At 44.5% G+C, this 14,514-nt stretch overlaps 1 protein-coding gene and 1 long non-coding RNA gene across 9 annotated transcripts in view; one reads left to right on the top strand and one right to left on the bottom strand.

Annotated features, from left to right (window-relative positions):
- Positions 1-3,910, bottom strand: part of LOC146195037 (uncharacterized) — an 82,296-nt gene extending 78,386 nt beyond the window's left edge. The window contains exon 1 of one of the 3 annotated variants that reach the window (XM_084597658.1): positions 3,734-3,910. In XM_084597658.1, the coding sequence (XP_084453784.1) occupies positions 3,734-3,736 (3 nt within the window). In that variant the 5' untranslated portion in view covers positions 3,737-3,910. The remainder of the gene's footprint in view (positions 1-3,733) is intronic. The other 2 variants (XM_084597659.1, XM_084597657.1) reach the window with 2 other exon arrangements.
- Positions 639-14,514, top strand: part of LOC146195036 (uncharacterized) — a 38,869-nt gene continuing 24,993 nt past the window's right edge. For 3 of the 6 annotated variants that reach the window (XR_014705940.1, XR_014705942.1, XR_014705943.1), the window contains exons 1-2: positions 639-724; positions 12,891-13,005. This is a non-coding gene — a long non-coding RNA (uncharacterized LOC146195036). Of the gene's footprint in view, positions 725-4,846; positions 4,975-12,890; positions 13,006-14,514 lie in introns of those variants that run through there. The other 3 variants (XR_014705938.1, XR_014705939.1, XR_014705941.1) reach the window with 1 other exon arrangement.

The following is a 14,514-nucleotide window of genomic DNA, read 5'->3' as shown; positions in this document are numbered from 1 at the left end:
CAAACCAGTACCAAGAAAAGGGCCGAAAATAGACCAAAGGTTTGTTATACTGTAGTCTCTATATCGGCAGGCTTCCATGGCACTCTGTACTACAGCAAGCAACGTCTAGCACACAGGTTAGTGTTCCGTAGACTCAGTATAACCTCTCCTACCCTATTATAACTTGATCTATTATAATCCGCACATAAATCATCCCGACTAGCCAGGCTCCACTCGTAAGGAACCGTAGCTTAAACCAATGCTTTTAATTCGTGTTTTTCAGTGAAATGCACCTCTAATTTAATGCAATTCAACCTTAATTTTAATTTTAAACCTTTTTACTTGAGGTAATCCAACATGATGCATTCCTCGCACCCCACACATAAACCTCTTTAATTGACCAAAGCGACCACATCACCGTTGCGGTAATGTCATGCCATTCTTTTTTGGATCGCGTTTTCTCGTCTTTTTGGATCGCGTTTTCTGGCCTTTGGACGGCGCTGACGTTCCTTGCTATAGCGCCCTTGACCTTTCACCTTAAAATGAAAAGATTGTGAAATGCCTTCCAATGACCTCAGGAACAAAAAGTTGCCTGAAAAAAAAAAAAAGCAAGGCGAGCAGCGAAGAAAATGCCGACAGAAGCTAAGCGGGCTTGACAACCAACTTTTCAGGTTTTTTTCATGGTGGAGCGTATATGAAACGTTTTGAGCCACTGAACTTTCTTCGCGCATTGCCGGCGAAAGCGGTAAGCAGCCGAGACGTTTTATCTTCCAACGCCCGTGACATCGTTCCCGCTTGAATCACGCGAGCGCTTCGGAGAGCCTGGCGAAGGTTACTCGCCGCATTGTATTGATGCAAGCACCCCGCGTAGAGGCCAGAAACGAATAACGCGAACGCCGCACTTAATATCTCAAAGCCAGCGCGACTACATCTCCCTTCCTCGCCCGAGGGCAATAGGCCCTCTCCCTCTCACCCACTACACCCTCGCACCAAGCGCGCATGACGGGGGCTGTACTTATGCATATTGCATCTAAACATACAAATGGGGATATTATCGTCCCCTTCAGTGCATAATCGCACAATGCATACACGCAGTCTATTGCTGGGTGTTAGCCTTTCGTCATTTTACATTGACGTGAGCCCTCAGCCGAGTAGTTCGACCCTCCCATACCGCATTCATAGTTCCGACTGTACCTACGTTTTCCAGGGATGGGGTGGACGCTTCGCAAATAAATGTGGTAAGAGTGTTTTAGTAGAATACAAACAAGGCTCACATTTGCATCTACTTGCGTATAAAAGGTTCCGATAAGACTAGTTTTCCAGTGAGCTATCGCTGAACAAGCTCCCGACAATTCTGAATAACATGGGTTCCTCCATATCGCCGGTCAAGTAAGCCGCAGGAATATGTCAATATCTTGTAACGGAGAACACGCAGAGACACGGCCCTTCTTTCAAACACCCTGCTTTATTTTGCCTACATCGTCTTCTCCTGCTTCGCTCCTGCACTGTTCACTTCGTCGTCGGCTGAGTACATCACACTTGGCCACAACTGCGTGCGTGGCCGAGTGTGAAGGCCACGCACGCAGAGACCACGATGTTCACGAAGAGAACATCCTAAAGGCCGTCGACGATGTTCTGTTTAGAAGCGGGCCCTGGCCACTCGATACCGCAGCACCACCACATCGCTGACATCGCATCTGTTGCACATGGCGTTTTTTTTTCGGCCTGTCCTCTTGCGGAGCCATGACGATATTTCCATCGATATAATTTGCATGTTGTCTCGTTCAGTGAATGGCAAGTTACTCTCTGGGCGAGATTCTTTGGGTACTTGTCACCTGGGCGTTCCGCCAAGGCCTTGTTGAGAGTCGTGCACTTGAAAGTTTCTCCAGTGCCAGTTACTTGCTATTGGTTTGCTCTCCTTGTGCGGTATCAGATCGTTCTCCCCGATCGGGAACTGCTCTCGTGAGGCATCCACAGTGGTGACAGAAATTAAAGAAGCAGCACGGCAATGCTTGTTACTGCTGCGACCGCTTGCACTGGAAGCACCATGGTGTACACAGTTTTGCGGCGTACACCGGTATGTGTGGGCTCGTTCATCCCCGACGAATAGGTGACGTTTCTGCTCGGCTTTCACATAAATCACACTGACATTTGCAGCAGTGAGGCCTATTTCTCCTCGAATCACCTCCTATTTAACCTCCTGCCCTTTCCGGATGCGGCGAAGTTTACGCGAGTGTTGTAACGCGGTGCGGTGGACAAAATGTCTTCGGCAGTGTCAGTGCGGTTGTTGAAGCCGCAGCCGCCGATCAAGTTAAACCACTTGACTGTTCCACTCATCCGCCCTCGGGAAACAGAGGCTTCCTTCGTGTGCTGCCCCGCTTCCTGTTGGTGGTGCATGGACTTAGCCTCACCTTCAGGATGCTTGTCCATGGGTGGGCTAGGGGCAGTACCGCAGGAGCAGAGCTGGGCTTCGCCGTTTTGGATGGATAGAGCCATACATGTTTGGGCAGCATGCTGAGGTGCTGCTGATTTCCCGTCGGCAGCAAGAACCCCGCGACGACTGGCGGTGTCATGCAAAGCGGCCGCCAAGTGGACAAAGATGGACAGGCTGTAGATGCCCATTGTGTTCATAATGGAGGCGTGGGTGGCATCGTGAAGGCCGTCGACGATGTTCTGTTTAGTAGCGGGTGCGGGCCACTCGATATTGCAGGCCTGTATAAGACGGACATTGTCGTGATTGTATAGGGCGATGAACTTCATCTGGAGCCTGGCGTAGCGATCTCATCGCCGTAAATTTGACGTCGTACGCACTGGCCAAAAGTGTAAAGCGGCAAGGAGGGCAGCAGTCCAGACCGACCAAGTGGTGTAGCGGCGGCCTTCGTACAGGTGCCAGGCGCGGGCAGCACCAGAGAAATGGTCTTCCGCAACGGTAAGCGTGGTGACGGGAGACCAGACGGAACGCCGGGCAGCAGCGTCTACAAGTTTAACCTACGCTTCAGCATCATCAGAAAAACCATGGAACTCCGGAATCCGTAACAGCGATACTGGGCACACAGAGGACAGTGAGGCGCGGCCAAGCGCTGTAGTGAAAAAGGCGGATATCTTCTGAAGGGTGGAGAGGGCTTCGGGAAGGAGGGCATGTGCCGAATCCGCTGAAGAGGCATGTGCGGCGTTCACAGTCGTAATAGAAGTTCCCGGCTCCAAGTGAGCCGGTCTTGTGACTGCCTGGCCGCTTCGAAGGAGAAGCGGGTTTGGGAGGTCCGGCTCAGGCCTGACTAGTCTACTGCGTCGTTGTAACGGAGAACGGCCGCTCTTTCGAACGCCCTGCTTTATTCGGCCTTCATTGTCTTCTCCTGCTCATTCCTGCACTCTTCACTTATTCGCCGGCTAAGTACATCACAATCATCATATTTATCTGGAGACTAGGAGATGAAAACGAGGCAAAGAAAAAGGAAGCAAAAACAAAGACTACCCTCTCTATACACGCCTAAAGGCATCGCCTTCTTGGTGAAAGCACTAGGTCGATATATTTTAACAGCTTGTAAAGTATCCCTCATTAAATTTTGCCAAGACTAGGATCCAAGCCCTATGTGCCTTCTACATTACAACTTCCAGGTATTAGGAGGTTCAATCTAACTTTCGTTCCTCAAATGTGCAACGCTCTGTGGAAAAACCTAGTTTAAAATCATGATCAATAAAATCATTTCCTGTGCTTACAGCGCACGCGCAGGAAGAAATTTGGAAACAAGCTTACCATCCTGTAGTTCTGTTACTATTCGTCGAGAAAAGTAGAGCGTCTTTTATATACTAGGTATTGTCCAGAAGAAAGGCCGCAAAATAATAAGAATAAATTGTAGAATCAATATAATCATCACATATCTCACATGGATTCGACCTGAGACCACTTAATTATATAGCATTGAAATCTATAACCTTTTTCTCTCCATGTTTTACATAGCGCTTTTGAATAAGGCAGTTCTCTTTATAGTCCTGTTTCGTGTTAGTTTTTAAGCAATGAAAAGAAATCCAGTATTGTGACCAAGTTAATACAGGAAAGGAATAAGCCTAACCGATTTACTGTCCTCGCATCGCGTGTTTCTGGGGAATTTAAATAAATATATGAGCAAAAATAGACTCTCACAGTTTCATTTCAAGAACGTTTAAAGGCTAAGTGTGCAAGTGAAGAAAGTTCGGTTTTGGTTCATTTATATGGCAGTGGAAGCTTGTACCTTTACACGTTTGTTCTAAGATTATTGCCTCTGTTGCCGTCTCCTCTATAGTGCACATATTTTGCTTGAGAGCAGTGACTGACAAAGTCATAGGCCTTCCCCACTCTATCTAAAGATATATGCGTGATGTAAGGGATAATTTTATTCCACGTGGTGAGCAAACAACTTATTTAAAGCTTTGTACAAGTCCAAAAATATATATTTCACACGCTTTTACTACGCATGATTTGAGAAAGCTTTATAGGTAAAATAATATCAGACTGAGTGATTTCCCGCAATGTTAATTACGCCTCCTTTGGTATTCATGAGAAATGCGCCAGAATTCGATTTTGCATAAACACTTTAAACACCTGCGTAGCTTGTCAAGAATGCTGCGAAACTACAACGTAAATATTCTTCAAAATTATTTCTATACATTATACGACGAATCATTATGTTTCAGCAGTGACCTTTCGCCAAGGGTTGACTAAGTGTTTCGCGACAAGGGCAAGTCCTTAAGTATATTTGAAATTTCAAGAACGTAAAGGCCACTGGCTGAGGTTACTAATACATTCAACTTCTCTTCATCATATGCAGTGAACTTTTTATTTATCAGCTGAGGCCTTTTTTAACGATGCAGCGTTAAGATTTCTGTACCGCAGAAAAGCCATCGCAGTCATCGAAGCAATATTAATATATTTATTAGATCTAACAATTAAGGAATGACGTAAAAATTGCGAGCTTGGTTGTGGTAACCAAGTGTTGGTGCTGGTTGAAAGAAAAATGGGTAACTTTTTTTTTAGTGTCGTTGTGATCCAAACCAGAATGTTTAAATGTCCGTACTGGCAAATTGCCTGCGCATGCCCAAGTCTTCTTTGCATGCTATGTGCTACAGTGATATACCGTTATATTGGCATGCTCTATTTACAATGGTTTCTAAATGGTGGTGCAGCCATTTGAAAATATACGGAAGGGCAATTGAGCATTGTAGGGGAGGGGATGCTGAACACGGTGTGAAATGCAGAGAGAACGATATTTCTGTTTACATTTTGCGTCTTCACGAACTTCCTTGAGATGAATCATCATTTTCAGGAAATACTCATCAAAATAACGCATTCCCAGTAGTGTTCAAACTTTCACAATCACTGAAGGTTGTGCAGTCAGATAAAAAAAAAACTACCAGATAATTCGGCATCATACTGCTCTTCGGCCATATATCGTATGGTATGAGGGTTCCAATAAATTCCTATTTAGGCCTTTCAAAAAACATCTCAGAAATGAATTTTTATTTATATATTTATGTATTTTTTTCATACACACTGCAGGCCCTTTCTGACCCAAGCAACAGTGGCTACAATAAAATGCACAGCACAAATAAATTTCATGGTCATTGGAAAAACAACTATGCAGACAAGAAACTTTTTCACGGCACTGTCTTCATTAAAGAAAAAAAAAATGTAGTAATTAAAGAACAAATTTAGTGTCACGAGGATTCAGACGTTAATGTTTCGCACAGAGTTTACAAATGCGTCAACGTAGCGCAATTTACTGCCACGGCAGGCAAATGATTCCAAAGGGCGATAGCACTAGAGAACAACGAGTGTTTGTGTGAATAATAATGACTAATATATTGAATTGTTTTGCTACGAATAATTCGTGGGGAAACCTGAAACAGTTCCTGAAGATAAGGGGAGTGGTTTATTTTGAAATCTCCTTAATAAAGCTGAAAGAAGAATATAAGTTTGAGAATTGTTCTGCGTTGTGACAATGCGTTGTGACAATGCTGTTTCGCAAATAAGTGACGCTCGATCGACGGGAATGGGATAAATGTGTGAAGCGTAGTGCTAAATCTTTCGCTCTACCATTTTTAACACATGCTTTTGATGAGGGGTCCATATCACATTGGTATTCTCTAATGATGGCCGGGCAAGCATTCTATTAGCATGTAATTTGACTTACGGTGGAGCATTATTCAACTTTCTTCGGGAGAAGCATAGTTTTCCTCCTGCCTTGCACAGACAGACCCTACATTATGATGCAAGCTTAGGTTGCTGGTGATAAAGACTCCAATTATTTGAATTTAAAGTGCATTGCTTTTTCAGTTCCGCCTAAGGAGTAGGAGACTTTTCATGAATTCTTCTTGTTAATAAATATGATACTCGCAGTTTTGGTTGCATTAAGTTTTATGTCCCATTTTAAACAGCATAATTCAACTGATTTGAACAAATCATTAAGCTTTATTTTGTCCTCTATTTTACTTAAGTTTGCATGTATTACACAATCATCTGCGAAGAGTCTGATGCTAATTGGTGGATGGACAGAGAAAGATAAATCGGTGATGTAAGTTAAGAGAAAAATACGAGCAAGTGCTTACCATTATGGCACAGCTAAGAAGACACCTAAGTCATTCGATACGCAAGCATCCTTTCGATATGAAGCAATACATGAAATGATTTGCATTAAATTACTGCAGCAATGTGTTTTATAATTAGGTCTTGGGTGGAACGACATCAAATGACTTAGAGAAATCTAAAACAATGCATTTATCTGGCCTCTTAAGTGCGCTACTCAAGACGTGACTTATTTCTGCCAACTGTGTATTGTGAATAGACCTGACCGAAACCCATGCAGAGTATTGCAGAGAATGGTATTTTTTCCAGATGCATATTGAAGCCTTTATATTGTTGCGATTATAGGAGGCCCACTTAGAAGGGAGGCTCGACCGGGAGCGGGCGCGCAGCGATGCTCCCGACCGCTGCCGGAGGCTGCAGAGTGACCTCGACCATGCCAACGGGTCGTTCGATTCGCGTGACTCTCAGGCTCTCAGAGTGCACAGGCCTCCAAGACACGGAACGCCGAGGTCCAGGAACTTCTGTACGATCAGACCAAGCAAAAGCAGGCCTTGACCTCGCGTCCTCGCCAGCTCGAGAGCGAGCGCACGACATCCAAGAGCAGCTAGAGGAGAAAGAGGAGGCTAAGCGCAACCTTGAGAAGCAGATCGCCACCCTCATGTGGCGGGCGGCCGAGCTCAAGAAGGAAGAGGATGTGGAGGGCGATGTGGCCGCGCTGGCGATAGATGGCCGTAAGGGGCTCCAGAAAGACACGGAGGCTCAGCAGCGGCAGATCCAGGAACTGCAGGCCCTTCAATGACAGGTTGCACGAGACCAAGCGCAAGCTTCAGGCCGAGGTCGAGGATGTCACTATCGAGGCTGCGAATCATTAACCATTTTATATGTCCTTTCGAACAGCTGAAAAAAAGGAGAGGGAGACCAGACCATCAAAAGATTAGGAGGGCTTGAAAACAATTAAACATAAATAAAAAGGAGCAAAAGCAAAAAATTAAACCTTTTCAAAACAATAAAATAAACATTATAAGAACAATAAAAAAGAAATATGAAAAACGACATCCGAGACGCAAGCAAGTCTATGCTGACCAGAAGGAGAAAAATAAAAAAGCCAAAAGAAAGCAGCATCCAGACCTTCAAATAATCTTGAGAACCAGAGAGCAACGTTTTAGAGCTAGATAAACAGCAGCGCAAGTTTCAACAGTGGCTGGCCGCCGAGCGGGACTCGGCCAAGCGTGAGTGGCGCGAGAAGGATACCCGCATCCTGGCCGTGGTGCGGAAGCTCGACGAGTGCAACGACCCCCTCGAATAGCTCGAGCGGTCCCAGAAGCAGTTGCAGCTGGAGCTGGACAACCTGGTCGCCTCGCAAGGCACTGCAAAACGAAACGTGCACGAGTTGGAAAAATGACATGCTCTCAGTTGAGAGCCAGATGACGGCGCAAAAGACGCACCTGGAGGAGCTGCAACTGGCCGAGGACGTCAAGCTGCGGCTGAACGTCAACCAGGCCTTCAGGCACTCAACGCCCAGCACGAGCGCGACTTGCAAGTGCGCGACGAGCAAGACGAGGAGAAACGGTGGGCTTTCGCCAAGCAGGTGCGGAATCTGGAGGCGGAGCTGGATGAAGAACGGAAGTAGCGGGGTGCAGCCCAGACGCTTCGAAATGAGCTGGGGGCAGATTTTCAGGAGGACGACCGGCAGATGGAGTCTGCCAACAAGGCTAAAAAAGAGGCCGTCCGAGCACAGGAAAGAAAAGCCAAATCCAAAGCCAAGGAGTGTAGCACGGACTGAAGGCGCTGAAGATTAGGCACGCGAAGGAAATTTGGAGACAGCAAGAGAGGTTTTTGGCCGAGTTTCAGTGAAAGCAGTGAGAGCTGTTGGAAAGTGTTTAGTGTAGTCAAGGTGGATCTGGCGCACTCGGAATGGCTGGTGTGCTTTAAGAGGGAGGTGTGGAATACCTCGCACAGGAGAACGGTTTCGCGCTTGCAGAAGTGGGCCTCCTGCAGCGGCTCGCCAAGATCAACACGCAACTGAGAGCGAAGCGTAAAAAAAATTGATGCGCTCATGTTGAAGGCTGGCATAGCAGTTCTGGGTTCCCTCCTAGTGGTTACACAGGTGGTCTCATGTGCTTACATAGTCCTGGCGCTCAATGGATGCACCGAGATGAAAGAGCCGACTGTACTGTGGACAAGGCCAAGCTGGCGCCTGAGCTACATGAGCCCACAAAAAGCTGAAGACGTCGAGGGAGAGACAAAGAATAAGACCAAGGCCGCAGAGGGCAGCAATGATGAGGGTGACCAGGGAGACCAGTCCGTGAAAGTGAGAGAGGGTGAAGAGGAGGATGAGGACAAGCCCAAGAAGCCAAATGTCGAGCCGGACACGGCGTCTATGCTATGCTAACAGAGATGGTAATTGAGGCCATGGCTGTCATTGTCCAGCTGAACGTCCTCAAGCTCAATTAGCTCAACTTTGAACATGTAGTCAACAACGCGTGTGGCCCACTCATTAACTTCTATGCGACGTGGTGGGAGCACGGCGTTAAACTTGAACCTTGATGCGTTGCCTTGGAACGGTATCACTTCACATTCTGAGCACTGAGCGGCCTCTACGGACGTAGACTTAGACTGCGATTTTATTAGGAAATTAAGATTGGTGTGTTCGTGGGGCCGTGTGTGTTTGTTATCATCCATCCCCTGTGTAGTCTGTGGTTTTACAAGTGCACTTTACTGTCATCAGCGGCAAGTACCGACCGGATATGCACTCCAATATCGTCCCTCCCAACCACCATGGACGATGGATAAACCTTTGGTGCACCTTCGTGCTCCCGGAATACTAAAGAAATCAATGGTGCCAATTAGTGGACTCAAACAACTAACTTTGGCGCACTTCTGGTCACAATATCCTAATTATATTCACGTATGCACCGATGGATCTGTGACAGCACAGGCATCCGCTGCAGCTGTGGTCATACCAGCCCAGAAAACGACTCTGCATTTCCTTTCTGGACATATACTTCTACATCAGCCGCTGCTGAACTTGAACCTGTAGCCATTCGGGAATCTATTCGCTACATATGTGGGGAACCACCTCAAAAATGGTGTATATTCACAGACTCAAAGACTGCGTTACAAATTTCGGAAAACTTCTTACGCCACACTGCCTATCAATCCCTGGCACTATACATAATGGAGAGCCTCACATCTTCCCAGCTTCAAGGCCACATAATAATGATTCAATGGATCCCTGCCCACTCCGGGATCCATGAGAATGAACAAGCCAATGTTGAAGTGAAAAGCGCACTCATCAATGGTCTCCAAACAGCTGTGCCTTGTCAAGAGCGGATGTCACAGCGGAGATGAAACAGCTGTGCCTTGTCACAGCGGAGTTGTATGAAGGCTACAGCGCAGCTTACTAGGTCCAGCCAGAGGTCCGACACATTCATCTAAGAAGGCTCGATCGGACATTGAAATTTTATGTTCCGCGTGATATTCCGCGTCATCAGACATGCTTGCTACATAGACTTCGTTTAAACGTGGCTTTCACGCGCTAGTACTAACATTTAATTGGACAGATGGACTCGCCGAAATGTTCAACTTGTGGCATCCCAAAGAGTGTGCACCATATATTACTGGTGTGCCCAGCGTACGCGTGCGAAATAAGTGTGCTAGCCGCTTCCTTGAAGCGTTTCGAAAAGAGGCCTCTGTCGGAGGAACTGCTGCTGGACGCTTGGCAGTACAAGGAGAAGGGTGTCTAGGCAGTGCGTGCCCTTTGCGTTATTTGTGTGCCAGCGGACTTGATTCGCGCTTGTAAAGCAAGCTACTGTGCCTGTATATGAATTTCATATGCCTTCTCCCACGTCGTCACCCATCATGCTCGTCTTTCTTCTCTCCTTCCCCTTCCCCAGTGCAGAGTAGCAGGCCAGATCTGAATTATTCCTGCTAGCCTCTCCGCCTTTTCCGTCCAATAAATTCATCTATCTATCTTTTTGGTTTAGAAGCGCGAGAATGCCTTTTTCGATACCCAATATTTCTGGTATTGAGTAAGCCTCGAGTTAAGCGTTTGAGTAGTTTGTGCAAGTACTGACTGAAAAAAGGCATTAAATGTTGGTACTATATCATTTGTATCAAGTAAGGTTTTGTTCATCTCATTGATAATGAGATATTTGATGTCTCTTATGATATATAAAGCTAGTTTCAGAGATTTTCGTTTATAAAAGAAGACAGAGTGAAAGAAAAGAAACGAATTTTTGCTGCTTCAGTTTTGAAATTGAGACTATCGGTTAATCCTTCAACTACATTTTGGCCTCAACGTTTCGCGTCGTTAGATTTTTCTTTTCAATTAAATGAAATGAGATGTCACCTATGGGTATTTCCTTTTGGTGCGTTTGTTTCAAGGCAACACACTTATTTTCACAAGCATTAAAATTTAATTGAAATGATGCCAGAATGCTTTCCCATCCGTCATAGAGCAAGATAAGAAAAGAGAGAGGGCAAATACTCAGGAATTAAATTGTCATCGGCATGCAGATAATTCCTGATAGAAATATTCGCTTCTTTCCTGCTTTTTTGGGTGCTGATAAAAGCGAATAACAAATACAGTAGCTTGTGATGCGATATGCCATCTTCGACAGTAGCTGAAAAATCATTCATTGCAGAATTAGGATATAAAAAGTAAAGAATTGTTGAAGAACGGTCTGGAATACGGGTTCCATAAGACGCCAACTGATTTATTCAATGGCTAATTCATTAAGCAGCGGAGCATTGGCACGTTTTGAATCTTTCCCGTCATGGAAGAGGTCCGCCAGTTTATTCCGGGTAAATAAAGTCCCCAGTTAACATTATTTTGGATCGTGAATTTGCAAGCCGGGATACGTACCCAAGCGTCAGTTGCAATAAAGCGAATACTGTGTTTGGTGGACGGTATACACCGCCAATGAGGATGTACTTTCCCACAAACAATAATTTAACCCATATGCTCTCACGGTTTCCTATGCCGTCTAGGATTGTTAATTTAATGCTCCATTTATTTCCGAAAGCCACATCATCACCCCGTGACCCTCTGTCTCGACGCATTAATTTGTAAGACTGTGAAATAGTTTCCGAGTCGTGCACTCCTTCATGCAGCCATGTTTAAGTGACATATAAAACATGAGGGCAATGCCAGAGTATAATGTCTTCTAAAAAAGGCTAATCTTATTTGCATTGCTTCGTGCATTGAACGCCATATGTCTGAAAATTTTCTGTTTTTTTATCATTCACTGGGGTTTACTAACTCTACCCTTTGATTCAGTTGTTCGTCTACACAAGAACACTGCCATCTACTTTCAGCTTATTATATACTGAAGCAACCTTGGAGCCGTTTACCTTCGCTGTTGCAGCGGAGCATCGCGCTTCACAGGAGGCATACGCGAGCATTACAATAATGTTTTGTAACTCGCAAGTGCCTTTAACAACACCAAGGAACTGAGTGGCATGTACATCGATGCCACGCAAGCGAATCCCATACAAAAATTTCCTTTGGTCAGGTATAGAAAGTTATTTTGTGGTCGGCTATAGAATTTTGGCACAAATATCTATAGCCGCTCTGTTGGTAGTCGTTAGTTTTTGCTATAGTCTGTTCAACACGTCTTTCGCCCATTCTATAGACCGGCAGTCTTTAGCATTTTCCATGGACCAGTAAACATGTTTATGACCAGCTATAGAAAATCCTTTGTATGGACGGCTTAGATGTTTGGCCCAAACTTCTATACCTGTTCTCAAGAACGTTTTAAGGTTTTTCTTGGTCAGTGGTGTACAAGTCTTCGATATATTTTCTAGACTTATGGTTGCCTATGTACTGCAGCCGTTAGTTTTTTATGGTGAGGTATAAACTTTTATGGTTAGCCACTCGGCCCAAAAAGCTATAGCTGTTCTGTTCCTATGGTAGCCTTTAACTTTTGCTATAGCCCCTGCTACAGGTTGCCAACGTACTGAAGTCCTTAGCATTCCCTATGGTCAGCAAAATACGTTTTAAGAAAGCCATATAGTTTGCTTATGAATCTACACCCAAGTAATAACTTTTTGGACATTTATTTCCAATTCGATGCCTAGATTACTTAAAATCGGCCGGTGGTCCCCACGATGAAAATCTCTATGGGTTGCAGGCACTTACCGCATGCAGCCTTACATGTGCTGACAATGGTCACAGCAACCGTATCGGGACTGGCAAAATCCGTTTGTCCTACTCCACTGCGCTTAAGATCATATGGTTTACCATACCATATAGCATATATTTGCTGCTCAACTCGACGCAGCTCGCGAGAGGGATTCCAACCACCGATACACGGATCTTAAACATGTGCTTATGCGTATCTATTCGCAGGTTTTCTCGACATTCATATCAAATTTGGGAAGCAACTGCTGAACCTGCATCGCTCTGGAGGGCGTCATATGATTTACCGTTGCATATAGCATACAACTATTGGCCAAGTTTGAGGGTAAGTGGCACGAGGCATGTGAACAGACAATATATGCACCTTCATTGTATGCAATCCCTACTTTATATAGACTACTAAAGAAAGGTTTGGTTCCGTTTATGGGATTTAAAATCCCAAAGCGATTCCGGCTATCAGAGACGCACTCTTAAGAAAACTTTATGACAGCTGGTGTATAGCGTTTGGAATATACTGTATTCGATTGCCAGCTAAAACTGTTTATATGGCTTGTAGTCTGTAGGTTTAAAGTCATTTACATCTCTATAGACGACTAAAGATGGCTTTATGACTACAGGTGTATAGCGCCCGGAACATGAGTTTTGTATACCTAGCTAAAACTCTTTCTATGGCTTTCAATCTGCAGCTTAAGAGGTATTCACATCACTATTGACACTTACCGATAACTATGTGAGTGCAAGTATACTGCTTCTGCAACATACCCTTTCTATAGTCAGTAAAACAGGTTGTATTAGCTGGCACTCTGTAGCTTTAGAAACATTCTTATTTCTGTACACTGCTACACCTAACTGTATGACTACTGTTCTGCAGGTTCAGGAGCACGCACTTTTCCCTAGCTTGCTAAAGCGATTCTGTGGCTTGCAGTTTGTAGGTTTAGAGGCATTCACATTTCTATACAAAGACAAGTATTTATATGACTAGTAGTCTACAGGTTTAGGAACATATACTTTTCTATAGCTTGCTAAAACGTATTCTATGGCTCGCAGTCTGTAGCTGCTTTAGAATCATTTTCATTTATTTAGAGAGGTAAAGAGAACAGTGTGGCTATTACCCTTTAGTTTCACAAACATATGTTTTTATAATTAGTAAACGGATTTTGTATGATTGAGAAGCTATAGCCAAAGTTGCTTAGGATTTTGTGTGGCTGCCTATAGATATTATAATGGCACTTCATGAGTGACTATGAAAATCCATTGACAAGCATAGCTGGTCATAAATTTTTCCATTGGATCTATAAACCTTGTTTGTATGCGGTATAGTTTGTTTACATTCTCGCTGTCAAAACTAGAGACCGCAAGCCATGATAGGCAAGCATCAGAGACAAACTGGCATAAGAGAACGATGCTGGCCATGATAGGCTTTCCTGCCTGCAAAACTCCAGATCTTCGGCATATGATCTACTACATTCAGTTTTTTGGACTAAGAATTTTTAAATAACGCGAGTGGGAAGTATGTTGATGCCTAACGGCAGAAATTAACTTGTGAACTAAGTGGCAAAAATATACACCACTCTTCTAGACAGGATGAGTCGCATAAATATAGAATATATAGGATGTTTAATTATGACGCAACTTTCTACACAAATGGACCGTTATAAACGTTTGACAAAGTTTGGAAGGAAAATTATATTAGACTTGATTAAAAGCATTTTAAACGTCAGTGTGAAGCATTAAGAAATGCAAACATGTTTCTAGAAATCTTAAACGTAATCGGTAATATTTTGGCACGTGTGAATGGAAGGACTCTCAAGGGCAAACTGCAATGACATGAAAG

The sequence above is a fragment of the Amblyomma maculatum genome, chromosome 3, assembly GCF_055883805.1.
Source record: "Amblyomma maculatum isolate TAMU_Amacu chromosome 3, ASM5588380v1, whole genome shotgun sequence".
Taxonomy (NCBI): domain Eukaryota; kingdom Metazoa; phylum Arthropoda; class Arachnida; order Ixodida; family Ixodidae; genus Amblyomma; species Amblyomma maculatum.
The sequence above is the reverse complement of the archived record's forward strand: the minus strand, read 5'-3'. Positions and strand labels throughout refer to the sequence as shown.